The sequence below is a fragment of the Alexandromys fortis genome, unplaced genomic scaffold (assembly GCF_014885135.2).
Source record: "Alexandromys fortis isolate MF-2015 unplaced genomic scaffold, M_Fortis_MF-2015_v1.1 scaffold_187, whole genome shotgun sequence".
Taxonomy (NCBI): domain Eukaryota; kingdom Metazoa; phylum Chordata; class Mammalia; order Rodentia; family Cricetidae; genus Alexandromys; species Alexandromys fortis.
The window spans coordinates 2325831-2352669 of record NW_026068088.1 but is presented as its reverse complement, the minus strand read 5'-3'; the positions used below and the strand labels follow the sequence as shown (position 1 = coordinate 2352669).

At 44.6% G+C, this 26839-nt stretch overlaps 1 protein-coding gene across 2 annotated transcripts in view; it reads left to right on the top strand.

Moving 5' to 3' along the window:
• Positions 1 to 560: 560 nt before the first annotated feature.
• Positions 561 to 26839, top strand: part of Cd86 (CD86 molecule) — a 62089-nt gene continuing 35810 nt past the window's right edge. Inside the window, exons 1-2 of one of the 2 annotated variants that reach the window (XM_050122398.1) lie at positions 568 to 684; positions 20715 to 20819. In XM_050122398.1, coding sequence (XP_049978355.1) covers positions 20791 to 20819 — 29 coding nt within the window. In that variant the 5' untranslated portion in view covers positions 568 to 684; positions 20715 to 20790. Of the gene's footprint in view, positions 685 to 20714; positions 20820 to 26839 lie in introns of both variants that reach the window. The other variant, XM_050122399.1, reaches the window with a different exon arrangement.

Here is a 26839-nt window from a genome sequence, read left to right as displayed (position 1 = left end):
TGCCTTGTCCAGCCTTGATGTGAGGTTTGTGCCTAGTCTTATAGTCTTATTGTAACTTTATTGCTGCCACATTCAGTTAAAAAAAATCCCTGGAGGTCAGCTCTTTTGTGAAGGGAAGCTGGAGATTGGGGTGGGGGGCAGGGGAGGAGGCTGAGAGGTGTGGAGGGAGGGGAGGCTGCGATCAGGATGTATTGTATGAAAGAAAAATACATAAAAACAGAAAAGAAAAAAAATAGCACCCATTTAAAAAAAACCACTTGGTAAATTTTGTTTTGGCTGTTTTAGCACAGTTTCCAGACAGTGTCTTTGTTCATTCAGACAAGAAAACTTTATCTTACGTAGTTCCTGCAGCCTATTGGTTTCAGTGTCCTGGGCTTCCGAGTTTCACTTGAACATCGTGTCTGGAACCCAAGGCACTGAACTGTTTTTTAAAAATTCAAAGTTTAGACCCAAATCAAATAATCTACAAAGCAAGGAAAGGGTTAAAATATCTTCCTCAAGTCTAAGAAAAGAGGAAGAACTCTTAAGTAAAAGTCAACGGGGCACACAGTCATTGCTGAGGAAGGCAGAGGAGCGAGCAAGCGCATAAGAGTGTCTCATTGGGGGCAGCCACGGACTTGAACAACCAGACTCGCGGTGGGCTTGTGCCAGAACTTTCAGACGCCCCAAGATGGATCCCAGATGGTGAGTGATTGCTTCTACTCTTTTTGCTGTGGCTTCTAGATTATGACCTCAGCCGGAGGCTGAGACTGGAGACTATACTCTCATTTCTGTCCTTCCTGCCAGCTGCCCCAAGCTCTCATGAGCAATGCCCAAGAGTGGCCCAAAGTGAGAGCCCCAAGAAGCAAGAGGGTGATTTATTGAAAAGAGTAACTGGAAAATGTTCCTTTTTTCTTTTTCCTACAATCACTCTGTTTCTACAAATAAAAAAAAGGGGGGGGGGTAAATGCATAAGCGTTGTGGTGAGAAATTAGAAGCAGATTTCTTTTCTTTCTTTCTTTNTTTCTTTTTTTTTTTTTTTTTTGTACATCAGAGTTGTTTGGTCAAATAGAGACTAAGACCAGACAAGAGAAGAAAGGTCAAAGAAAATTCAGAGGAAGGGCATAGCCATTTCTGTGAATGCGTGGGTTCCACATCCATGGACTCAGGGCCAACTGTGAGCATCTTTCCATTTAAGACAGAAATGTAGCTGGCTTACAGCTGTGCTTATATTGAGTGGGCACAAGGCTCCCGCTGTAGCTCATTTACATGGTATAGGCATTGTATGTAATCTAGAGATCATTTAAAGTATGTGGGGGTATGCAAATTATTGCCCCTCGTTTTTATTGGAAACTTGAACGGCCAAGATTTTGGTATTTGTGAAGATTCTTGGGGGTGACAAAGTATAAGAAAAAGAAAAACAAAGCAAAAAAAAAAAAAAAAACCTGAGACACGGGCGACTGGGAGGAAGGACTGGTGGTGTGCTGTGTTCTTAACTAGCGTCGTGTACTAACGTCACACTTCACAGTGATGTCCAGACAGACAGTATTAGTTTGTTCATTAACAGCTGAGTTGAGAAAAGGGAGAGGACTCTCAAGGCTACAGAGCTCTTGCCTGCTCTGCCGTGGCAGGTTCCCAGGACACGGACTTCCTGGAGGGAAACATTCCTTCCCTTCTCTTGCTCAGGCAGCTGGAGGCATCATTTGCTCGCCTTTATTGTTACAGCGTTTTGATGTCTTCCCGGGTACTCCAGCATTTACTGGTTTGAGAAGGGCCTTTGCTGCTTTTGTTTCAGAAGATTAAAGACTATTTTCCAAGTAAAACTTATTTTCCTCTCTAGGAAAAAAAATTAAAAATTCATGCGTATGTGAAAAAAATTTCAGGATTCTGAGTTTTCGTGGAACTGTAGGCGTGATCCCTCTGAATTGTGCTGATACTGCCAGCAGATGTCTATACAATCACAGACTGTTGTCTATATGGTTCTTGTTTAAGTCGTTCTTTGTTTCAATGCCCCAAGCCCATTATGAGCAATAAATAGTGTTGAATCTTAGCAGAAATAAAACTGATGTAACTCATAGGAGTAAATTATCTTTTTTCTCTGTCAAGGTGGCAGATGTTAGATTTCACAAACAAGAATGTCCCCATGCTACTAAGGAGAGAGAGAGAGAGAGAGAGAGAGAGAGAGAGAGAGAGAGAGAGAGAGAGCTATATATCTTTATTGCCCCCTTGGCTATATACTCCTGGCTAATAACCCACCAAATACACTAGCTATCCTTTAAGTTGTATGTTGTCTAACAAAATGGTCCGTCTTTTAGGATGCAATAATATATGTCAATAAAAGTTTGATGACATAAAAATTGTTCATGCCATTTTTATAATGAGAAAAACCATAGAAACAATTATTTGAAAATAAATGACTATTTATGAAGCCTCCATAATGGAAATCATGAATTTATTTTTTTAAAAAAACCCTCTATTAAAGAGCAATCTCTAATGTGCTCAGCTTATGGGGGAAAGTAGAAGGCATGGTGCTCTCTGACCCTTTGGTAAATGACACTTGCGTGTGTACAATATTCATTAGAAGCATGGGAGGGTTTACTTTTTACTGCACTTTTAACCTTGAAGCATGTCTGTGGAAAGAAAATCAAAAACTGATTATTAAAAAAAGAAACCAAGAACTACAGTGATTTTGTTTTTGTGTCTGTGTCTGTGTTCACTCAGGAATGGTGCGAGTCCACGGCTAGGGCTCTAGCCTTTTGCTTTGAATTGTGCTTTTCTGGTTTTGGTGGTTGCTGGGTATTTGAATACCAGACCCCACATAGACACATCTTCTGGCTCTGGGCTTGGACAAGCTGCTCAACCATTCTAATCTTCAGTTTCTTCCAGTGTGGCTGACAGTGAAGTTGTGTGTGGATGTGAGGTTTAAATGTGATGTTCTATATAAAGTGCTTAGACTCTTGCTTTAGTAATTACCTTTATTCCTCACTTTATTGTTACTGTTATGGTTAAGAAACAAAAAGAAACTTGCATATCAAAGATTAAATAGCCATAAAATGACACTCTTGGGAGTAGAATTCAGGAAGCTTGGTGTCCTAAGTCCTGTTGTCCCTCCCCAGGAGTGTTCAGTGTCCTTGGAGCTTGGTAAGACAGTCCTACCTATATTTCTAGAGGGCGGACCTGAAGCAAGCTGGTCCCAAGGACAGTGGCAGCCTCCATTGAGTGCCTGGCTCCAGTGGGAAGCTGAACACTGGGAAAGGACGGTACAGGGAGAAAGCTTGAGCAAAGCGTTAATAGAAGACAGGAAATGGCTCAGAAACTAGTTATGGCAGCATCAGAGCAGAAAGGACGTGTGAGCACTGGGAGCCACAGGATTTGCTTGGGCTTTGTTTGTTCTGGTTTTGTTTCTTTTGTTGTTCTTATTATGGTTTTGTTTTTGGAGATGGTCTCTTTACCTGGTCCTAATTGTCCTGGGACTGACTATGGAGACCAGGCTGGCCTCAAACTCACAGGCATTGACTTGCCTCTGCCTTCTGAGTGCTGGAATTCAAGGTGTGTGCCACCATGCCAGGCTTTGTTTTTGTTTGTTTAGTTGGTTGGTTTTTTTGTTTTGTTTGTTTGTTTTTTACATGTGTGGAGTCTGGGAAAGGGAGGAGAAGATACAGTGTGTGGTAGCATCTCTAATAATGGAGGACAAAGGCATGGAGTGAGTTTGGGGCAAATAGAGGGAGGAGACCTATGAGGGGTTCATTTGCTCACAGAGAGTTTGAGCTGCTAGATTGAGATGCCTGTATCACACACATGTTAGTGCCGGCCCAAGGAAGACCTGGGGCAGGGTAGACACTGAGAGTCCTTAGCATAAGTAGAATTGGAGTTCTCATGGAGCAGGCTAGCGGGTTTAGAAGTTTAGATGGAAACTGGAAAACCTTGACAGGGAAGAAGATAAGGAAGAACACTCTAGAATGAACACGAAAGAGGGGCTTGGAGTTGGAGTAAACCAGGTCTAAAGTGGTATCGTGGAGGCAGAAGTGCAAGAAGAGAAGAGCAACGATGTGTTCACGGAGGGACAAAGCGTATTGGTCAAAATTCTGCATTGAGCGATATGCACATGAGCTGTAATGGAGAAGGTGATCCCATTGATTGTGTTAAGGGCCCTTCTCCCACTTCTCAAGCCACATGTTGAAATCTAATCCTTCACTATCTCAGAATGTGACCATATTTGTAGATGGGGCTTTTTATGGAGATAAAATAAAATGGGGTCATGAGAGTGTGTCTTAGTCTAAGTTTGTAAGTGAGGCAAGGAAGTTTGGGTAGAGAAACAAACATCGGGGAAGAAAATAAGCCAGCTAGTCAAGAAGAGCAGCCAGGAGCAGAGTCCTCCCTGACAGTGCTCAGAAGGAGCCGACACAGTAGATACCTTCATCTGGTACGTTTGGATTCCAGAAGGAAAAAGGAAAAGGAAGAAGAAGAAGAAGAAGAAGAAGAAGAAGAAGAAGAAGAAGAAGAAGAAGAGAAAAGGAAAAAGAAGGGAGGGAGGGAGAGAAGGAGGGAGGGAAGGCGGGAGGGAGGAAGATGTATTGTTTCTTTATTTGGTCTTGCTACTCTGTTACCACAACCCTAGCAAAGGAAGACTCATGTTGAGAGTGCAGAGTGCAGCCCCGGAAACTGAGCAAGCGCGGCCTATAGATAGATGGGTGAGACACTAGAAAGGGATTAGGTCGTCTCGGAGGACAAAAACATTTCACCAAGAGAAGGTAGTCTCGGTGTCAAATTCCATGGGAAGGTGAAGAAGTAGCATGACCAGGAGGATCCAGATTCTCAGCGGCCTTTTCAGTGCTCTCAGTTGCACAGAGAGAACTGGCTTCAGGGAGCCTAGAAAGGGGAGGCAGCCCAGAAGGACACCTTCTAGAGAAAGTTTGATACAAAAATAATACCCGACCCCTGAGCAAACTGCACAGGGCTGACACAGGGTTGGGAGCTCCAGAGATAGCTCAGCAGTTAAGGGCACCCATGCTAGGCAGCTCACAACCACCAGTAACTCCAGCTCCAAGCCAATCTAATACCTCTGACTCTGAGTATTCATGTGCTCATACCCACGGATAAACATGATTTAAATTAAATCTTCATAGAAATGACATAAAGTCTTCAGCTGGACCTGAAATGCCCTATTCCCACATTTACAAACTAAGCAAAGATCAAAATCGATAATTCCTTTTCAACCCAAAACTGATTTGGAAAGGATTTCAGAAACAAAGGAATGTGTACAGCTACCATTTCACATGGTTGGTGTACCCACAGATTCTGGACTGTATTGTGGTGTTTAAAGAAACATGCTTATCTGAGGCTTCTCGGAAAAAGATTTTGGTGGTCAAACAGGCTTAACTGAAACCTCAGGGAGCGCCCATAGTTTATATCAGTAAGCAGACAGAAAAAACACAATAGAACTGGAAGACAGAAGTACGAAATCATTTCTTGGAAAGCTTCTAACAAAAAAGAATACATGGCCAGGTGTGGTGGCCCAGGCTTTAACCCCAGCACTTGTAAGGTTGAGGCAGGAGGATCTCTGTGATGCTGGACACATGACTCTATCCTGGTGAGTTCTAGGCCAAATGAGTCTACCAAGTGAGTGAGACCATTTCAAAGAAAGTCCAAAATTTGGGATGGAAAAGTGGCTGCGGGGTTAAAAGTACTTGCTGCTCTTCCAGGAGTACTGAGTTCAGTTCTCAGTCCCCATAGCAGGCAGCTCACAGCTACCTGTAACTACAGTTCCAGGGAATATAACAGCCTTCCTGGCTTCCTTACAAGTACTTGCACACACCTGGTGACAAGCACACACACACACACATACACACACACACACACACAATCAGTAAAATAAGTCTTTTAAACAGGAAGCATCTGTACTAATAGGAAACCATTGTGTAAGTATAAGCAACCTGATTATCATATCATTCAGGTTCAAAGTATTCAGATTTAATGAGAGTAAAGTTCTAAATAGCAATCAAACACTATGAACACATTTTCATTCGTCAGCCAGAACAGTAAAATAAATAATCCAATTAGAAATAGGCAAAGCGTGTAAAAGGAGCATCCTCCAAAGAAGACAAATTACCACATGGCAGGATGATCAGAATTATTAATTCTTGTCGAAATGAAAGTTAGCGCTGCAGCAAACTATTATCACGTCTCTATTAGTGTGTTCAAAATTAACAAAAACAAAACTAAACTAGCCACTGGCCCCACCAGTGCCGGTAGCATGCAGAGAAACAGGACTGTTCTGTTTGGGGAGGGTTGAAATGGCACAGGCCCTCTGGAGATATCTTTGGTGGTTTCTTACAAATATAAACACACTCTTACTCTATAACTGTGTGACTGCGATAATTGCCATTTATCTCAGAAAAACGAAGACCTGTGTTCACACAAGCATTCACGCCAGGTTTATTTAAAAGAGTCAGAGTCAAAAAGAGAAAGAAGAAGACAAAGAAATGGCTCTTAGTGTGAGGAGTTAAACAAGCCTGGAACGTGTCCACCAAGGAATAACACTAAGCAATGAAAAGGGATGATCTATTTTTACACCCAAAAACTCAGATGAATCTCTAAGGAATTGCCCTAAGTGAAATGCCAGCCCCCACGTTACAAGCTTCTTCTTCCACTTACCTGCCATTGTAACAAACAGAGACAGAGACCAGATTGGTAGTTGCCATGGTTATGGAGATGTGGAAAGTAGAACTGGGGGCTACTGGGGTACACAGTTCTCAAAGGTAAGCACAGGCTACTCAGGGGGATAGCATCATTCTGTGTCTATTAAATATTTTGTTAGCAGTATTTTAAGCTGTGTGTGTGTCTGTGAGTGGGTACGTGAACTTGAGTTCAGGTGCCCGAGGAGGTCAAAGGTAGAATTGGGTCCCTGGAACTGGAGTTGCGGGCAATTAGGAGCCTCCTGACATGGGTGCTGGGAACCTAGCTCAGATCTAATGCAAGAGCAATGCACACGTTAACCACTGAGCCACCTCTTCAGCTCCTTGGCAATGGCACTCATTACATGAGCCTACATTACCGATGTGATAGAATTGCATAGCACGTCACACAGAGAAAGATGAGCATGTGTAACATTGGTGACATCAGAATAGGTTTTGTGGATTGTTCTTTGTTGAGTTCCTGGCTTTGGCACACTAAAAGTCACTTCCATTAGAAGACACTATCATTAGAAGTCATTGGTGGACGAGGAGGTCTAGGAAACAGAATCTTAGAAAGGACACCAGCTGACCTCCTAACTGTAGACAAGAGGGAAGGCTAAATGCAGGTGAATACACTGAGCCAAACTACAAAGCCACCTAAACTTCATTTAGTAAGGTGGAATGCCCAAAACATTGAAGTAAAATCCTGCCCCATAATCGGGGACCCACCCTGTTAAGATTTTCAAGAATTGCTCATGAAAATCTGTTTTCCGCCTTTTGGACTTTAATATTTACATCCTCTTCAAGGCTCTGTGAGTGCTGGCAATCCCTCTGCAGCTGAGCTAACGTCTCTAGCCCCTTTTATACAGTTTCAGAACTCACTAGTAATCTAGGCAAGTCTTGAACCTGTAACATTCCTGCCTCAGGGCTTCAAATATCTGAGATTACAGGCTGTTGGATGTGTGCCCTGTGTTCGGCTCTCTGCTTCGATCTTGAAGTGTGACTGTTTTAAGCGTTAGTTCCTATGGATGGCTATGCCCACATTTTTACTTCAATTCTTGGAGACAGATGAACAGCCATTTTATATGCTATCAAAATGTGTATATGCCTTGCGATAACTTCACCTCCGTGGAAGCTCATTAAATAACGAGAAACCAAGAAACAGATTTATGCGCAGAACTATCACATCATTATTTAATATAATAAAAACCAAGACTCAGCCTAAATGGTTAATAGTGTTTAATAATTGATGGATGGATCCAAAAATTAACCATGAAGCAGAAAGTAACATTTTAATAACAGAAGATGGCACGGACTACGTGACGCAAATACGGAAGCGGCAAGCATGCCACAACTCAGTGTCTGCTTCTAGACCGTGCAGTTATGAAACAAGGATTCTTTGACAGCAGTTGCCAAATCCACAGTAAACTTACATCATCCTGCTAAACTCAGGGCAAGGTTGTTTATAGCAGTCTTGTGGTCAGACGGGAGAGTTGGCTCATCAATTAAGAGCACTTGCTCCCCTTCCAGGTGACCTGGATCTGATTCCCAGCACCCATGGGGTGGCTTGCAACCATCTATAACTGCAGTTCCAGGAGGTCAGACAACCTTCCTCTGACCTCAGTCACCGGGCACACGTGGTATGCAGACATCCATGCAGATAACACACCCACACCTATAAAGTAAAGGGAAGCTTTAAATGTAAAGTACTCCCACAGTGAAGGTGAGCTTCTACACAGGACTGGCCATCAAAGACCCTGAGATGCTAGACATGAGTGTGTGGGTCTGTGGTTTCTGTCGAGCCTGTGAGGTATGAATGGCAGAATTTGCATTACCCCTGCCAGTCCACCCCTCTCCAAACTAGCCTCCACACAGTTGTCCTGTGTGTAAGGACAAGGCAGGACAGCCTGGTCTTGCTTTTCGGGAGTTAGAGAGGTAAACGTCATAAACATTTGATGAGGTGCCCTGACTTTTACAGACCAGCTCACTCAGTGTCTGGAAGGGTTTGCTTTGGCCTCTGATACTGGTTTTAACTTGACCTCTTGACCTCTGTCAGGGCAACAGGGATCTGAGGGAAAATGAGGGAGTTTGAATGAAATGGTTTAGAAAGATCAGTGGGGCCAGGCTGCAGTGAGTCAGGACCAGAAAGGCGGAGGCTGGGACTGTTTGCTAATTAGTTTACTCAGTAATGTTGGGGAATTGAAGGTGAATCAGACAGGGATCCTGTGTAGAAGCTATGGCCACTCTACAAAGGGCGAACACCGAAGCTGACAGCTCTTACTCTCTGGCAGGAATAATGTTAGTTGATACTATATCATGCTATCTTATTTAATCTTCATAACTGCGGATGTTATTTCCTATTGGTCACACGTAAAACTTCAGTCTTGAATGTCACTAAACTATTAGTTCTGTATGTTATGTAAGATTGGTGTGTGTATGCATGAACATGTGTGTATATGCATGTACATGTGTGTATGTGTGTACATGTCTGTGTGCCTGTGTCTGTGTCTATGTGTGCCTGTGTGTCTGTCTCTGTGTGTGTCTATGTCTATGTCTGTCTGTGTGTGTGTCTTTCTGTGTCTGTGTGTCTGCATATGCCTGTTGTCTGTCTGTGTGTGTCTGTGTGTATGCCTGTGTGTCTGTGACTAACTGTGTATGTCTGTGTGTCTGTGTGTGTGTGTCTGTCTATGTCTGTGTGTCTGTGTGTGTATCTGCGTCTGTCTGTGTCTGTGTCTATGCCTGTGAGTGTTGGGGAGGGTACTTCTAACAGCACAAAAAATTATGGTTATGTGCAGAGATTTGAACTCAGGGCTCAGGAAATGGTTTAATGGGTTAAGTTCCTGTTGTGTAAGAAAGAAGACCTGGATGCTATTCCCTGTGACCATGTAAAGCCAGCCATGGTGCATGCCTGTAATCCCAGTGCTGGGAAAGCAAAGACAGGTGGATCCTAGAGCGTCTGTGGCCATCATCAGTCTAGTGGGGTCAGTGACTCCCAAGTTCAGAAAGAGACCTTGTCTCAAAAATTAATATGGAGAACGGTTGGGGAAGACACCAAGCGTGACGTCAGGCTTCCACATACACATACATACATTACACAAAACATGAGTGCTCATGTACATGGGCACACATACCCCTGCCATGGACTAAGAGACATGAAACATGCTCTGGTGACCAAGCAATAGGGACAGGAGCCAGGAGAGAGCCAGTAGTCTGGGACAGGAACAAAATTAGAAAGAGAGTAGACAGTAAAGGCCATAGCCAAGAAGTGGTTCCCAGACAGTCATCAAAATTGCAAAATAAAACAAAAGCCTTCATTAAAATTAATGGCTAATATTTCTTGTAATCTAGAAAATCCACATAAGCCTGAATCCTGTCCCACCCCCCCCCCCAAGGATTCGAGTATCTGTAGCTACAGGCCATATTTCCCACAGAGAATGCAGTCAGTCAGTAGAGCCTGCCCACCTTCAGTGGAGACCAGGGCTCCACGCCCACGTGGCTGCTTCCACCCGAGTGTATGACTTTCTTAGAATTTCTGTACATGCATCTAAGAACTTTCGAGTAGAGAGCAGGAATAACCACTAACCAGGGCAAAGTAGGCAGGAAATCTGTCAGAGACAGGCGCACGCACGTCAGGATCCCTTCAGACCACCTCCTCAAGGGAGTCAGCCTGGCTCTTCTCCTCTGAGATCTCTTCCCTGGAAGGAAGTGACTTGGGGGTGGACAGGAACTAGATTGAGAAAGCAGTGAAGGAGGTGAGAATTGGAAAGAAAGGGAGAGTTCAGAGACAGAGATCAGAACAGTGAACATGCTTGGCCTGACTGATTCCTGATTCTGTTTCCAGGCTTCTCTGACTTAAATGTTCATGACCATCAGGGAAAATGGAGGTCAGGAAAAAGGAGTGGAGTAGGGGATGAAAACCCAGACTCGTAAATGTCTGTAAATGTATTTTCACATGAGCTTACAGTGTCATCTATTCACTTACTTTCTTACTCATTTTGGAGGGTCTTATTCAGTTCTAGGGGGCCTTAGGAAATATTTCCTCGGATTGAAGGACATTTACACAGGTTGCTACCTTCTCTGAGCTACAGTTTCTGTGTCTGTTGGAAAGCTGACTGGCTCCAGACTTTCGGAGGATAAGGAGAAAGTGAGGGAAAGGAGAAGCATTGAGGTTGGGAGGAATGCGACGGAGCACGTAGTGTCTGTGATGCCCGGGGCCCATGCTGAAAACTCTGCGGTTGTCACCCCCAAATCCTGTCAGCTGCCTAATGGCTTAGATCTTTTCCACCAACGGAAAAGAATTTTATGATCCAGTTGCCAGCTCAAGGTGGCACAAATAGTAGGCAGAATAAGGGGCTCGTTTGCAAAGTGTCGAGCCATTCAGCAATCACGTAACAGTCAAAAAAAATAAAAACTATGCTGCCATCTTTCTGTCGCTCTGACTCCAGTCATATAGCACGACGTGCTAGCAGTTAAAATAGACCCTATTCCATACCCTACTGGCTATTTGAAGTCACAGGCTGTGTCTGTGTCTAGTAAGGGAATTAACATCCTTGAAAGTCAGTTTCCTCACATGTCAAACATTTTACATTCATGATGAAGATGTCATAAAGAACTGGAGGCCTAGAGTAACAGCAGGGTGCCCACCTTGTTGGTTAGCAGAACCCCGCCTTCAATCAGCAGATACACTGAGCCACATTCTGGACCTACGATTATGTATCAAGTACCATGAATCCAAAGGGGAGAGAACAATGGTCCCAGCTCTGTGGCTTGCAGGACAAGGAAATTGAACCCAACAAGAAACTGTTGTGACGGGTGGATAAATAGTGTTGTCTGAGTGTGAGAGAGACCCAGATATCCTGAAAAGAGTGGATGAGGTCAACAGAAAGGCCACAAGGACAAGATCTTTCATTATGAGGGCAAGGAAGGGGTTCCAGGCATGAGGGCCAACTTATGCGACAATAACAGAGGCAAAAAGTCTTCACGAGGCCTGGAGGTCAGAAAGGAGCAAATACAGGATATAACAATCAGGTACCTTGTAGAGGATGATTGATGAAGCCAGAAAAGTGAATTTGGGTTTAGACAGTGAACGGCACTGAGTGTCTCACTCAGAAGAGGGACCTCACTTGTGAGGAACAAGGAACAGGTCATGTAAGCAGGGAAGTTTCATGGCCAGGAGACTGATGCCATAGTCCAGCAAGAAGTGACAAGAAATCCAAAATTAACCAGTAATGGATTAGAAGTAGATGACTAGGGGGAAAGGAGAGGAAAGAGTGACGTCAACACGATGCATGCGAGCCAGTGTATGAAAATGACCCCCCACTCCTTCCTGACCACAGCCATCCCAACGGACCAAAACAAAAACAAGAGGACCCCTCTTTCAAAAATAATCTCTTTTGTTTGCATGCAAATAGGCCAGGCATAGTGAAAGTGTAACCTAGATGCCGTGTTTGTCTCCAGTCCGTGACACACAGTGGTCATATTGGTCCTTCAGCACCTCGGCTCTGCACATCCCAACTGTGCCATTCCGTGCAGGGCTCATTTCGTATTGCTTTCGATCTAAAGAAGGCGGAAAGGGAGGTCCTTTTCAGAAGCGAGTGTTGGGTGGGGTGATGTTGGGTTTTACCAAGAAACTTTCTTCCAAGTAGCATCATCTGTTAGAATGTTCTAGATAGAGAAGGTACGAGGAGTAGAAAGGAGTTTAAACAGGACAGACAGACAGACAGACAGACAGATAGATAGATAGATAGATAGATAGATAGATAGATAGATAGATAGATAATACCTCAGTGGTCCTACACTACTGATTTGAAATCTAAATCAACCTTCTTTTTTTTTTTTTTTAAAAAATAGACTCTGTTCTTTGTGCCCGATCTATTTTCTTTTACTTTGCTGTGCACGTCTTATTTAGACTTTTGCACAAACATTTTGCATGAGGTACTTTCACCAATCCTTCCCTTTTTCAAATTTGCACTACGCTGCCATTTGCTAAAATGTGTTACTTTTGTTATGTGTGCTCTGCCTTCCTTTGCGAAGACAGAAAAATCATGGACCAATGTCTTCCAGCAAGTTTGACATTTAGAATATTACCTCATTCTGAGTTTTCTAAAAGACGGCCCCAGAGAAACGGCAATTTCTTCTAATATATACGCCAACAGAGCACTTGTCATACTGGGTTTCTGCCTTCCCATTTAATGTTCTCAGCTAACGCTAAGGTTGGAAGGAACGTAGATGTAGGATCAGGTTTATTTTGAATTCTAGAAAGTGACCTCGTATTGCTTTTTAAACGGTCTGTATGTGTTTCATTTGTCACAGAAAGGTTTTATGCTCTTTGCCAATGACCAGGCCACCCTAACTTAGGAAGTCCTAGGACAGTAGACACTACTCAACAGCAGAGTTAGGATATACAGTTGTTAAAATGGTTAAAAATGGAAGGTGAGTTAAGGATCCTTCCATCCGTCTTGGACCAGTAGCTCCTCTCTGCTTTGTTATGCACTGCCTCTAGTTACTTCAGCTGTGCTGTGAAGACCATAGCTCCTGGAGAAGCCAGGTCTTGAATGAGGGGAAACTTTGAGTTGTGACCTGAACAGCCTAGTTAGAATCCACTCTATGCTTTCAATATTGTATTTCGTCTGCAGGACGGTGGATCTGACTGAAGCTGAGCATGTTGACAATTGCCTGATGGTCAGCACCTGACCTTGCTGGATGGGTACAGGTCTCCTGCATTCAACTGCAGGCCCTTAAAGGGAAGAGAACCTTTCTTTTCTAGCAACTGTTGAGCCTAAGGTCAGAGCATTCTAACGGTACAATGACATGTGTAATTTCAAGTATTGTTGGGAAATGGAAAATATGGCTGATATACAGAGGGATGAAGAGAAATCACATATGTGTGCATCTGCGTATGTCTCTATAGCAGTTAACCCCGGTTCCTACGCAAGACTGATACCAGCCAGCTCTATCCACTTGGTGTCTGGGTGCCCAGTAGTCAGGCAAGATAGGAAGGATCCTCTGATGTCTTCTTACAGTACCCTGGCCTCCAGTGTCCCTGGGGAGTGGTGATCCCCTCATTTCCCCCGGCCATGGTCCTTCTCACTTCCCTGACCTTTGGTCTGTCTTCTAGTCTCCACACACTTCTCAGAAGCTCCTGACTCCATTTTGCCATGTCTTCACCAGACGGTAGCCCTCTGTCAGCCCCTGGGTGTTGGGATCATGAGCTCCCAATCCGCTGTGGCTGTTGTCACTAGCCTGAGGTCCACCCCGGCTGACCTCCTTCATAGTCTCTGTTGCCTAGAGATTTAACTATGTCTCTGCAGATACATCAAGCCCTAGCCCAGCAGCACCCTGTCTAGAATCCGCACACCGCATGGCAACTTCCATCCACTCGACAACATTGCCATATAATCCCCTTTTGCTATAAGTGAATGATGTCTTCGGTTCACATACGTGTGGGCTATTATCAAAGTCCAGACTTTTTTTTTCTCGAAGTATTACGTGGTGTGAAGAAACAGTCTTTGCACTTGAAAACGCCCCGCAAATACCCCATGCTGCTCTCCTTTCTGGCCTCCCCCTCGCCAACACCCAGGTGACCTGTGTTCCTAGGCTCTGGGTTTTATGTCAGAAACTAATAGACTACGCCCGAAGAGATTAATAGACCTCGGCTCTTTCCTAGCATGCATGAACTAGGGCTGTAAATTTGCATTGCAAGAAGGTGTGTAAAGGACACCCTAGGGCAGCTAAGGAAGCAGAAAGGCCTGGGAGGAAAGTGGCCTCTGTTGGAGCCTGTAAGAAAGGCGATCGCTTCCTGCCTCACTGACTCAATGGTATGACAAACTACTGGGGCTGAAAAATATTGGAAAAGAAAAAAAAAAGGGGGAAACTCAATGCTTTTAACTGTATAAAACGTGCTCATGGTACAGACCAAGACTGCATCCCGCGCCCGGCCCCCGAAGAGCGAAGAAACTCACTCTGTTTCTAAGAATGCTCCTCCAGGGGGGGAAAATGAAACTGGAAATTTTCATTTTTCTTAAATTTACCTGGCCTATGGAAAACAGTGAATTTTTTTTCTTTCACGTACTTAAGGAATTGGCATTTAAAAAAAATCTGTTTCTGCACCAGAAGTATGCATAAATTAGTAAAAGAGAAGCTATAAATACAACATTGGAGATTTTTCTCAGCACTGCTGTCTGCATGGCATTTTGGTGGCCAGCGTGGGACATGGGGAAGTGAACCTTTGGACTGTGAAGTTAATGCTAATTCGCTTTCCCACTAGTGTAGGAGCCCTCTGAAATGTCACATCATTAATTTAGTTGCTTTGCCAGGAATCAGGGTTTGTGGTTAGTGTGTGTATGTCTTTAAATTAATAGCCTTTATTTTTAGAACAGCTTAGATTCATTTTTTTTTTTTTTTGGTTGAGCAGATAGTACAGAGAATTCCCACCCTCCCTGTGTCTACCAGGCACCCAGCTTCCCCTATTGCTGCCATCTTTAGTGGGATGATACATCTGTTAGGACCAGTAAACAGATGCTAGTACATTAGTATTAGCCAAGTACACACTTTAGAAGACAAAGTTTCTCTCTTTGTGTTTTTTTATGGTTTGAGAAAAAGTGTACTGCCATGACCACTCTTATGCTATCATACATGACATATGTGCGCTGTTTGTCTATCCCCTACCTTTGCTCTACTTTGATGGTTGCTCTGGCAACTACCAGTCTCATGTTATAATCTCTGTGTGATATCTTCTTCAAGATGACATGTTATTGGAATTGTATACTATGTAGTCTGCTCAGACTGGCTTCTTTACTTAAGCTGAAATCATTTAAGTTTTCTTCATGTATTTCATATTCTGGTCACTCATTTACTTTCATTAAAGCACATTCCATTACATGGATTTAGAAGTTGTCTGTTCACCTACTGAAGGGCATTTTTCTTTTTCATGTTGATCACCTGAATGTTTTCTTTGAAGTAATCTATTGAAGTATTTTTTAATTTTAAGATTTATTTTAATTTTTAATTATGCATGTGCGACTGTGTGTGTGAGAGTGTACGTATCAATGCAAGCGCCACCAGAAGCATCAGATATCCCTGATGCTGGAGTTACTAACAACTGTGACCTGCCTGACACCAGTGCTGGGAAGCAAACTTCCGTCCCGTTGTTTCCAGTGTTGAAGCAGTTATAAACAATGTTGCCATAAGCTTTTGTGTGTAGGGACTTCTGCTGGTGTTTTCAGTGTGATTGTCAGCTCCTACAACAGAGGCATGTGCAGTTTTTAAGAGCTTGCTAAACAGTTTCCCAGCCATTCCTATCATTTTTGTTCCTGGGAGGAATGAGTGAGCATGCCTGTTTGTCCACACAGTCACCAGCATTTGGTAGTCTATGGCTTTTACACTGTCGTCATTCTGACTTACGGTTCTGTAATGGGGTGGGCTGGCCTTCTCTGCACGTTTACCACCTCTGTACCTTCTTTGGCCAGGTACAGTGTCAGAGCTTTTGCCCATTTTGACATTGGGTAGTTTGTTTTCTTGTCATGGTATTTTAGATGTTCTTTGAGTCTTTTGCTCAGAGCTTCTTCATCATATAAGTGTTTGGTGAATATTTTCTTCCCAGTCTGAGAATTGAGCTTTCTTTCCCCTCTTAATAGTGCACGCTTATGCTTTAAGGAGAAAGGCTTCCTTGTGTACAGGCACAGTAGCAGGGAAAGGAAAATCCGCTACGAATGTTTTGCGTGTTGTCCCAGAGGATAGGAGGTTGACTCATCAGAGTTTCACTGAAAGAGCAGAGTTAGGTCCTGGGGATGGTGACAGCTACCCTGCTTTATTAGCTTCGGTAGCAGGGAAGAGCGGTAGAGAACAACTCAGCTCTGAGCTGTGTTGATTTGCAATTGAGAAGAATTCAGAAGGGGCCAGAGAGAGAGCTCAACAGTTAAGAACACCAGCTGCTCTTCCAGAGGTCCTGGATTCAATTTCCAGCACCCACATGGTGGCTCACAACCATCTTTAACTCCAGTCCCAGGGGATCGTTTCTACATGTTTTTCTGGCTTCTGCAGGCACTGAACACATGGTACACAGATGTACATTGAGGCAAAACACTACCATATAAAATAAAAATAAATAAATCTTTTTATTCTTGGGGAAAAAAGAACAGTTCAGGAATTCTGTCCACAGACACATTTTATTGCTCTTGCATAGGTGATGTTTTGTATAGAGTTTGAACTCTGTACAGAAATATGAGTATATATGAAGCAGATATTTCCTAAGTATGTGTGTGTTATTTACTGGGATTGAACCCAGGGTTTTTCACGTTCTGGGCAAGTGTGTGTGTGTGTGTGTGTGTGTTATTGGGATTGAACCCAGGGTTTTTCACATTCTGGGCAAGTGTGTGTGTGTGTGTGTTATTGGGATTGAACCCAGGGTTTTGCACGTTCTGGGCAAGCACTTCGTCACTACACTACACCCTCAGCTTTACGTACTCTATTTTCACTTTTTAGCTTGAGACAGTCTCACTAAGTTGCCCATGCTTGTCTTGAACTCACTCTGTAGCCCAGACAGGCCTTGAAGTTGGTATCCTCCTGTCTCCAAAGTATAGACGCCCAGTTCCTTGGTTTCTTTTAATTCAGTGTAAACCCACCTCTGAACCAGCACTTTGTCCCTTGGGCAGCAGATTCCACTCTACTGTTCACTCCAGGGGTTCTTTTCTCTTTCCTTCTTTTTTTTTTTTCTTTTCTTTTCCTTTTCTTTTTTCTCAACTTCTCACTGAAATAAATTTCAAGAAGTTTACTTGGTTTCTGATGAAGGGCCTTGCCTCCTAGTTTGTGCTGGTTGCTGTGGGGGTGTGAGAACCTGTGCTCGCAGAGCCCACCGTGGTCTGATGCTTCTGGCAGCTCCCCACCCTCTCCATGCTGAGGGTGATGATATCTGCTGAGACTGCAGCCCTGAGCTGGAGCTATTGCCTCTCTAGGTATGAGTCACCCACCTCTCAGGAAGTCATCACCATGGGAGCACAAAGGGATGGGTATTTGTGTGCCCACTGTCCCTATGGCCCATGTGCTAGGGTGCCCACTGCCCCTATGGCCTATGTACTAGGGTGCCCACTGCCCCTATGGCCCACACACCTTTCCCTTGTCTTCTCTTTCCCTTGCAGTTAAACGGAGGAAAGATGGTAGCAATGCAGATCCACCTACAAGAATCACCTATACCATGGGTATTCATCACTCGTGTCCCCTTGCCTCAGCACCCATCTCTGTATCAAGGATGCTCGGCAAACAAACAATAATAAACACCGCAATAAATACCACTATTATAAGTATTTGTGGGAACTACTCTGTTCTGTATTGAAACCATTTCTACCACCATCAATAATCCCTTTAGACTGTCTTCCACCACAGGCCATGGCAGGTCACTTAGCAAACATGGCTAAAATGGGAAAACGGACCTAAATATTTGTTTGGAAGTTCTAAATGTTTTCGGGTTTCTGGCTGTCACATAGACTAGGTCTCAAGTAGATACTCCCTAGAGGCCAATCTCTTGGGCGACGACGGGGTGAGGACCTCTGGAAGGCATGTTCCCTGTACCTAAGGCCATCTCTGGTTCCTCCCCGCCACTGCTTTTCCTTGTAGCCTTGACTTGATCTGAGAACATCTGGGAATGAGGAGGTGGGGTAATCAGGCAGAAAGCAGCTCCCCAAGGTTCCAGTAACTTCTTCCTCGCCAGCCGCAAGGAACTGATCATCCAGCCCAGCCCCCTGTCAGTGTTCTGCATGGTTAGCCACCATCTCTGTGCCTCCTTTTTCACCCTTGGCACCGATGACAGGGATGGGAGGCTGAGAGCTGGCCCTAAACACTGACACATAGACAAGAGGGATGAGGGGGCAGAGATTGACCCAACGCGTTCAAAGAAAGTCATGTTAAGGCAGCCCCCGTCGCCCTAAGCCAGAATCTGTGCTGAGCGCCATGTGTATGCCATCCAGTTTAATCCTCAAGTCAAGCATGTTTAACACAGCATTACATCTGTGAGAACGGCAAGGAAGGTTAAAACTCTGGTGAGAACACATTATTAGCAGCACAGCCAGGGTGTGAACCTGGGTCTCGGGAATTCCCAAACCCAGTGTAATGTGTTATTTTTATTCATTTTCTTGTTTTTAATAAATGATATTGCTTTCTAAAAAATTAATATTAATAAAAAGATTGAAAATAAATGCTCTTAAAATAAGTTAAAAGAAAAACACACCTCATGGTAAGTTGTATGAAGAGCTACAATGGCAAAAGTTTGATATTCAAAATATTTTGATGGAGCTGGTGATGAAACTCAGTGGACAAGTGCTCGCCCAAACTGTGCAAGGTCCTGGATTTGAGCCCCAGGGAAAGAAATTTTGATAACAGTGTATTCAGAGTAACCTACCTTGTGTGTGTGTGTGTGTGTGTGTGTATTATATAATGAAGAAATATATTTATTTGTTTGTGTATATGTGTGTGTGCACGCGCACATGTTTGTGAAATGTCAGATCCATTGGAGATGGAGTTGCAGGCATTTGTGAGCTGCCTAATATGAGTGATGGAGTTCAGACCCCAGTCCTCCAATAGAGCAGTAAGTGCCCTTGACTGCTAAGCCGGTTCTCCAGCCCGCATCTTGTATTTTGATTGGTGAGTTCATGGTAAAGAACACTTGAAAATTAAGTGAAATATTAAAGAATTCCCCTGAACTGTGATAAGTGGGTAATTTTTATGTGCTCCAATAAAGAAACCACATGGACCTTTTCAAATCAATGGAAATTACGACTGTAAAATCCAGAAAGCACCCCCCCATCCCAGTAGAGCCCATACAATAAAGGATGTTTCTAAGATAAGTATATAGAGTCGTTGTAGGGAAGTGATGACCCGGTGTGAGTCAGGAGCCAGGCCCCAGCAGAAGATGGGTGTGAGCAGTCCTGGACTGGAGGTAGCTGGGTTTTCAGATCTGTCTGGGAAGACCCATCAGGAGCTCTATTAACTGAAAGATGGTCTCTGTGGAAAGTTCCAGAGTAAAAACTGGGAAAGGCTCAGACGAAAATGAGAAAGTAATAATAAAAACGAGTTAACTTTGTGGTCTACTCCAAGCCAGGTGAGTCACCTGCAAGTTTTACCACCAAACCTCATTTCTTTCTCATGACCAAGCAGCAAGGAAATTTATTTTCCTGGGGGTGCAGCCAGAAGTCTGACTCCAGGATAGCCAACGACCCGTCTGGAGTCCAGGCAGCAAGCCAGGATTTGATGGGGGACTGCCCACCCCAAACCCACACTTCTTCCCTGATTTATGTCCCTCAGCCATTAGACAAGGAAGGACTTTGACTGTTTCTGCAGTCCTGCAGGGGTCACCGCTAGTCTCTAAGAAAGCTGGTGAGGCTCGTTCTATGGAACTGCCTCTGTCCCAGGTTCACCTTAGAGGCACATAGTGTCCCATCCAACCCCTCTAATCCAAGCGCTTGGCGGGGGAGGGGCCAGGCATGGTTGACAGAAGCAATAGAAACGTTCCAGAGTCACACAGGATGAGATTCGGCTAATCTAGCAGCGAGAGTGGTGTGTGGAAACCGGCTTCTAGAAGGATCTGCGGAGAGGTCCTACTAGAAGCGCTCCTCTGCGCTCTGGTTAGGAGTGAGACTGCGCAGACCGTAGTTGTCAGCCGCGGGCTTCGCAGATTTTACTCCTGAGACTCTTGGTGCATTGGGAAGGTGTCTGTTGTGTTTGTGAAAGGGGCTGTCTTTGGGGTTTTCCTCAGGGCTTTACACTTGCTGGCTCTCCAAGGGCAACGCTTGTAGTCATTCTCGTCAGTGGAAATGCCCACCTGCCAGCAGAAGTTATCTGGAACCAAGCACGGACACAGCCCCTGTCTGTGGTGTCGCTCTCTCTAGTCACTTCCCTTTTCTGTACCTGAGCTCGTCCCTCAGTCCTCTGCTTATTTCTCTCCGCATACGGAGTCCTGGCGGCCTGGGGAGCTGACAAGGCTCCTTTTACTTTTTTTTTTCTAATCGAAAAAAAAAGTACTTTTTTTTCTCCTACTTTTTTTTTCTTTTAAGCTTCTACCTTTTTTTCAAGCTCCTGTAGTCCTCGGGAATGCTGCTGTGCTTGTGTGTGTGGTCCCTGAGAGCCGCGGTGGAGAGGCACTGGTGACATGTATGTCCTCAAGACATGTGCAGCCTGGTGAGCACGGGAGACAGCAGCTACAGCTGGGGCAGATGTGCAGAGGTGGGCAGTCAGCTGGAGAGGAGATGGGTGAGAGAGGGGAGCGGGTAGGCGCTTCAACCTTAGGCAATCACGCTTGAGTTTCTGACTGTCCACATCAGATGTGGCCCGTTACAGAAATGAGTCTCCTCCATCCAGTTATCCGCTGTCATGAGCCAAGAGACAGGACAGGCAGGAAATGGAAGGTACCACTTACCGAATCGCTGGCAGCTGCTCTTGGTTTGGGGTGCTGGGGGTTCCCAGCTGCTCTGCTGTAGAGAAAGCTTTCGGTGGGCACTGGCTCTGCCGGTGCTCCTATACTGGGGCAATGAGGCGGGAGGAAATTCCCACAGTCCCTCTGCAGTGGCCTCTGAGCACGCATTTGACGTTACTGTGACAGGCTCAGAAATCCTCTCCCTTCTTCCTTCCCACCTAACTGCCTCATCTCAGCATTAGAGACCATTAGCTCATTTGGGAGCAAAAAAAAAAAAAAAAAGCTACTCTTGGGTCAAAAAGGGGTCTGGGCAGCGGTTTGATGTGTTCCTCATGCTGTGTACAAATTTGCATTTATTTGCAAATAGGCTTAAAATATTGCTTCCTTTAATAGCAGTGTGAGCTTCTGGAGAGGCAGGTGAAAGACAGCTTTTGGCTAAGGGAACTTCCCACTCCTCAAGCTTTAATGATTGAGAGGAGCCGCCCGGTCTCCTTAGCTCAAACCCTCATCTCAGGACTAAAATGAGTATCTGTCCGTGCTCGGGAGGTGGTTCTGTATCGAGTCTGCCACTGTACACACTGTGGATGTGATTCGTAGAGACTTAAATGAAATCTGTCTTGAATATCAGTTCATTTGCGCATTTAACACGTGCTCGCTGGCTTCATAATATGTCCTAGATATGGTGAGTATCAGAGGGAGTTATATTGCTGAAGCTTCTAGCAGGAAGGTGATATTAATCACAGGGACACCACCGTTAGGTGACAAGGAAATGGTTGTGTGTCTGCTCACTAAAGCCACATCTAGCGCTTCGGGTATTTTATCATCCCTGGGTGGAGAGGAGAGTTTGATTTTATGGATCTGCGGTGGACGGGGAGAGGGAACAATCCTGAAAGCCAGGCTACTGAAGCACACCGGCTTCTTCAGGAGAAAAATCAAAAGTTCAGAGGCCGTGTTTCAAAATGAGGCGGAAGTGGGAGTCGGGGGCGGGGAGTCTCTGAGATTGCAGGGGATTGCAGCTGAGAACCCACAGGAGGACCATGGAAACATATCTGACACAGGCCAGCAGGAGAGGGGGAAACTCCTGGGAAGTCCTCCAGAACTCGGGCAGGTGTTGGCCACCCACCTTTCCGAGCCAGGCAGGTTTGATATTAGAGACAGAGGGAGGAAGAATAGGACCACAGCTCAGACACACCACCTTTTACTGGACCCTAGGCCTCCTCTCTGCTCGCCTGTGGAAAGTTCTTTCTGAATGATATGGTAGGCACTCTTAGAATCAGGCTGGGAAGTAGACGCCATTTTGAACATGAGTAGAAGGAGGCAAAGTGTGCTTTCCGGACATTGTACCTCCTGCCAAGGTCTGGAGCCCTGAACCATGCTAAGTGTCCTTCCATTTCTTGTCTGCCAAACCTTGCAATTCCCTTCTGACTTCCATGTCTCAATTAGATAGATTAGCTTGAACTTAATTCCCGGTAGCTAAAAGCAGATTCTCTTTTTCTCTTCCACATGGCACTTGTGTCGTATGGGGGCTTTCAGAAACTGCCTTGCCCTAAGGAATGAGTAATAGGGAATCCCAAGGACCGGAGTGCGCTGGAATATCATGGTGCATGGCATGGGGGAGAGGGGCTGTCCCATAGATTGTGCCCTGACAACATTGGTTTTTCTATTTGACCATGGTTTTCATTCCAAGACAAAGAGAAAGGGGCTCCCCTGGGCGTTAGGATGGGCAGCTGCATAGGGTGAGTTTTGTGGCTCTTATTCCTGGCAGGCGAAGCTCTTGAGTGGCTGGGAAGAGACCTAGGGAAGTAACTGTGGCGTGAGTTCCCCTTGGCACTTTTTGGTAAAAAGGGAAAACTGGCTTTGACAATCCATTAATACTTTGAAAGGGGGATAATCCCTGTCTCAGAGATGCCTGAGTATAGATACAGCTAAGGGACCTAGGCATCTGTCTTATACCAAAACTTACTGTTGGGGGGACAGAAAAAAACTAAATGATATTGTCATCTGCCTTCTGGGCAAGGGAGGGGGAAGCAACATACATTTTAGTAGTTTAACTATATCAGAGGCGAGTCAAAGCATCTTTTTGTTGTTTGTGAATTTGGTAACGTTCTTAGTGGGCAGACATACTCTGCTTCTGAGTGAGTGAAGAAAAGAACAGCTAAAAAAAAAAAAAAGAAAAAGGAAAGCTACATGAGACAATTCTCTACAAATGAGAGGCCAAACGGGATTTGCTTTAAGGGGATAGGGATGCACAGACTCACGAATAGATGATGCTGTCCGAGCTAGGAGACATGACTGGGGAGGGAGATGAGAGGACATGGAGCTCAGGCTGAGTGATAGTAGCCATGGTCAATTGTATCTGACTCTCAGGTGGGTGCCCTCTGGACCCAGGGAGCGTTTGAGTTGCTGGTGAGCATCCTGTGCACTCAGCCCCTCCCTCTCATGCCCAGAGCTCCTGCACTGTTAATCTCTTCATTCAGGTCCATGAGCCTTTTAATCCCAGTCACTCTGACAGCATCCCGCTTTGCCCAGGTCACTGAGAGGCTATTTCCTTTAAGCTTTTGTGCATTTTTAAATTTTTTTTTGCTGTCCTTCCCTCCTTTCTTCCTTCTTTCTTCCTTCTTTCTGCCTGCCTTCCTTCCTTCCTTCCTTCCTTCCTTCCTTCCTTCCTTCCTTCCTTCCTTCCTTCCTTCCTTCCGTTCTTCCTTTCTGAGCTATTAATCCCAAACTTGCAATTTCCTCTTTAATCAGATATGAATCCCTTATCTGACTTCCCAGCCTTGTTAAACTCTCCTGCAATATTCACAGAAACTAATTTCCCATTATTTGTCCAGTCTCTCCCCGAGTCTAGTCAGCTTTAAAACAAAACAAAACAACTTGCTGTAATGAATATGGTCATTCTTCCATTTCCAAACGTCCTTAAAAGCTAAGGCCATTGCTAATGGCTGAAAGGGTTGATCAGGGGCTCAGAGGTTAAGTTCACTGTCTGCTCTTCTAGAGGACCCTGGTTGTATTCCCAGCACCAACATGGCTCACAACTGCCTGCGAACTGCAATTTCAGGGACTGATGCCCTCTTCTGGCCTTTGAAGGCACTGCACACATGTGTTGCACAGACTTACCTGCAGTCAAAACACCTGAATACATAAAATAGAAAACAATAACTTTTGCACAATTCATGTGATTCTATTTGTGTGTATTAGATACAAATGTTCCCAAGACAAAGAAGTGATGATTTGAGGTGATATTTACACTAGTTACCCTAATCTTATCATTGTTTGTTGTTTAAATGTTTTAAAATACCACATTGTGTCACGAAAATATGCATAACCACTATATCAATTAAAAGTATAAGATTGAACTAAGAGTGTAGCTCAATGTCAAGATGCTGTACAAGGCCTGGGAACTATGCCCAGCACTGTAGAAACAGCAATTTGAGGGAGAAAAAAATCTCAAAGAATATTATGCAAATAAAAACAAATACATTGAACTCAGGTACCTGCGTGCATCAAGACTGCAGGTGTGGTGTTTAGCCAGGTGAAGCCATCAGCATGTAAGAGTAGCTTGCTGGCAGTTGACAATGGTTCTTTGGTTTATATTAAGCGCATGTGTAGGCTGCCCTGTGTGAGGACTGCTCCATACAGTGTCTTGGAAAGAGTTAGTGGAAGCTTGCAGAGCCCTTCAAAGACATAGCAGGTGGCAACCCGGTCAAGTTCTTGAAAATTAACAGTTGTTGATGATAAAGGAGGAACTCGTGAACAATGCCGTGGCTCAGCCCACAACCTGCATAAGTGTCAGAATGAGGGGTCAGCTCCACCCCTCATTGATGGGATGCCAGGGGTCATCTTCTATTTTCTTTTTCCTGGAGATATGATGGACATCTTGGCTGTGGATTTAAAAGCTACAGAGCTCAAGCACACAGCAATTCAAGAATCTCCTTGAAGTCTCTTCCATATCAGTAGCTTGAGCTGCTTTGGCGATAGATCGCACACACCTCAGAAGAAAGTCCTGACTCTGATTGTGACTATTAACACGTCCTCATCCCCTGGCACTGAAATCTGGCTCCCTGTGGCTTCCTGCTGTTGGAACTGCTTGTCCTTCAAGAGCTGTCAGCACCTGCCTTCCTGCTGGAGGCCCCTCACTATTGGCCCTTGGCGGTCACCAACCTGCAGCCTTCTCTTCTTTGGGTTCACTAAGCAGGTCTTTGACTTGTTCCTCATTTGCATCAGCGCACTCTCCCCTGGTGAATCGCTTGCCCTTTTACTTGGTAAGCCCGACTTCTGCCGGTGTCACTCAAGCGCAGCCCTGACCTCGCTGCACAAGATGCCACAGCGATGTGGTCTGATTATCACGGATGACATTGCCCCCATGCTAGTTAAGACAGAATTCATTTGGTTCAGGGTGTGGCTCAGTGGTGGGACACGTGACAAGTGTACCTGAGGCCCCGAGTGCCATCGCCATTGCCATCCAGTGAATGCTTAGTGCTGATTTATGTAGTCTATCGTGCTGATGTTGTATGGTTTGTTTGCATATGGTATTTCTCTAGTGCCTGCTGTTCTATTTACACAGCTGTTATCTTAAACCCCTGGTTTAGGTCTTTGTGCTAACCCTGACGGCTCATTGCATTGGGGCCTCTCTTCTTGGATGTCATGAATATTCAGTTGATGAGATTTTGGCTAATTTTGTGTCATTTGCATATTTCAAAAGAGTCAGGATTTCTATTGCTTTTATTTTCACTTTTAGTAAATATGTGAAAATAAAACTAAATGAGAGAGATAGAGATAGAGATAGATAGAGAGAGAGAGAGAGAGAGAGAGAGAGAGAGCCAGTCCTTTAGTGCCCAGAGTGCTGTTGATGTTTTGTCAACTTGACACAAGGTAGGACATCTGGGAAGAGGTTCCCTCGGTCGAGAAAATGAGTCCATCAAGTGGGCCTGCAGGCGAGTCTGTTGACTAATGATTGACGTGGGAGGCGGCCAACCATGGGAGCCTGCCCTGGGAAGTGAAGTGTGTGAGTGTGAGGAGCGAGCGGGAAGCAGTGCCCTTCCATGTGCTCTCCTTTAGGCTTTGGCTTTGGGTTCCTGTTTCTGCTCCTACTTCCCTCCCCGAGGGGTGCGATTGTGACATGCACACCAAATAAACCCTTTGCTCCCCAAGTTGCTTGCTTTTTTCTATCCCAGCAATAGAAGGCAAAGTAGGATGCCCAGAGAGATATGGGCTGGCTATGAATGAGTTGACTGGTGAGTGAGTGAGTGAGTGAGTGAATCAATCAATCAATCAATCAATCCTTTCTCATCTTCCACCCTAATCCATCAATATATCCAATTTACTGTAGTCAACTATTTCTTGATCAACCCACTTCTCTCTCTCTCCTTTTTTTTTTTTTTTTTTTTTTTTTTTTTTTTTTTTTTTTTTTTTTTTTTTTTTTTTGTTTTTGTTTTTCGAGACAGGGTTTCTCTGTGGTTTTGGAGCCTTTCCTGGAACTAGCACTTATAGACCAGGCTGGTCTCGAACTCACAGAGATCCGCCTGCCTCTGCCTCCCGAGTGCTGGGATTAAAGGCGTGCGCCACCACCCAAGACCAAATTGCTATCATTTCCACTTAAACAATTGCAGCGGCCAACTTAGTAGGCTTCTTGCATCTCTCTGACTCCTCTATCATCCATTTATTATACAAAAAAACTTTTTTGATGTAAAATTTTGTTTATGTCACTCTGCTATAATTTTTTGGGGGTGGACATGTCTGTCAGGACAAAAGATAGATTTCTAAGTGACCTGTGAAGCGACTTATT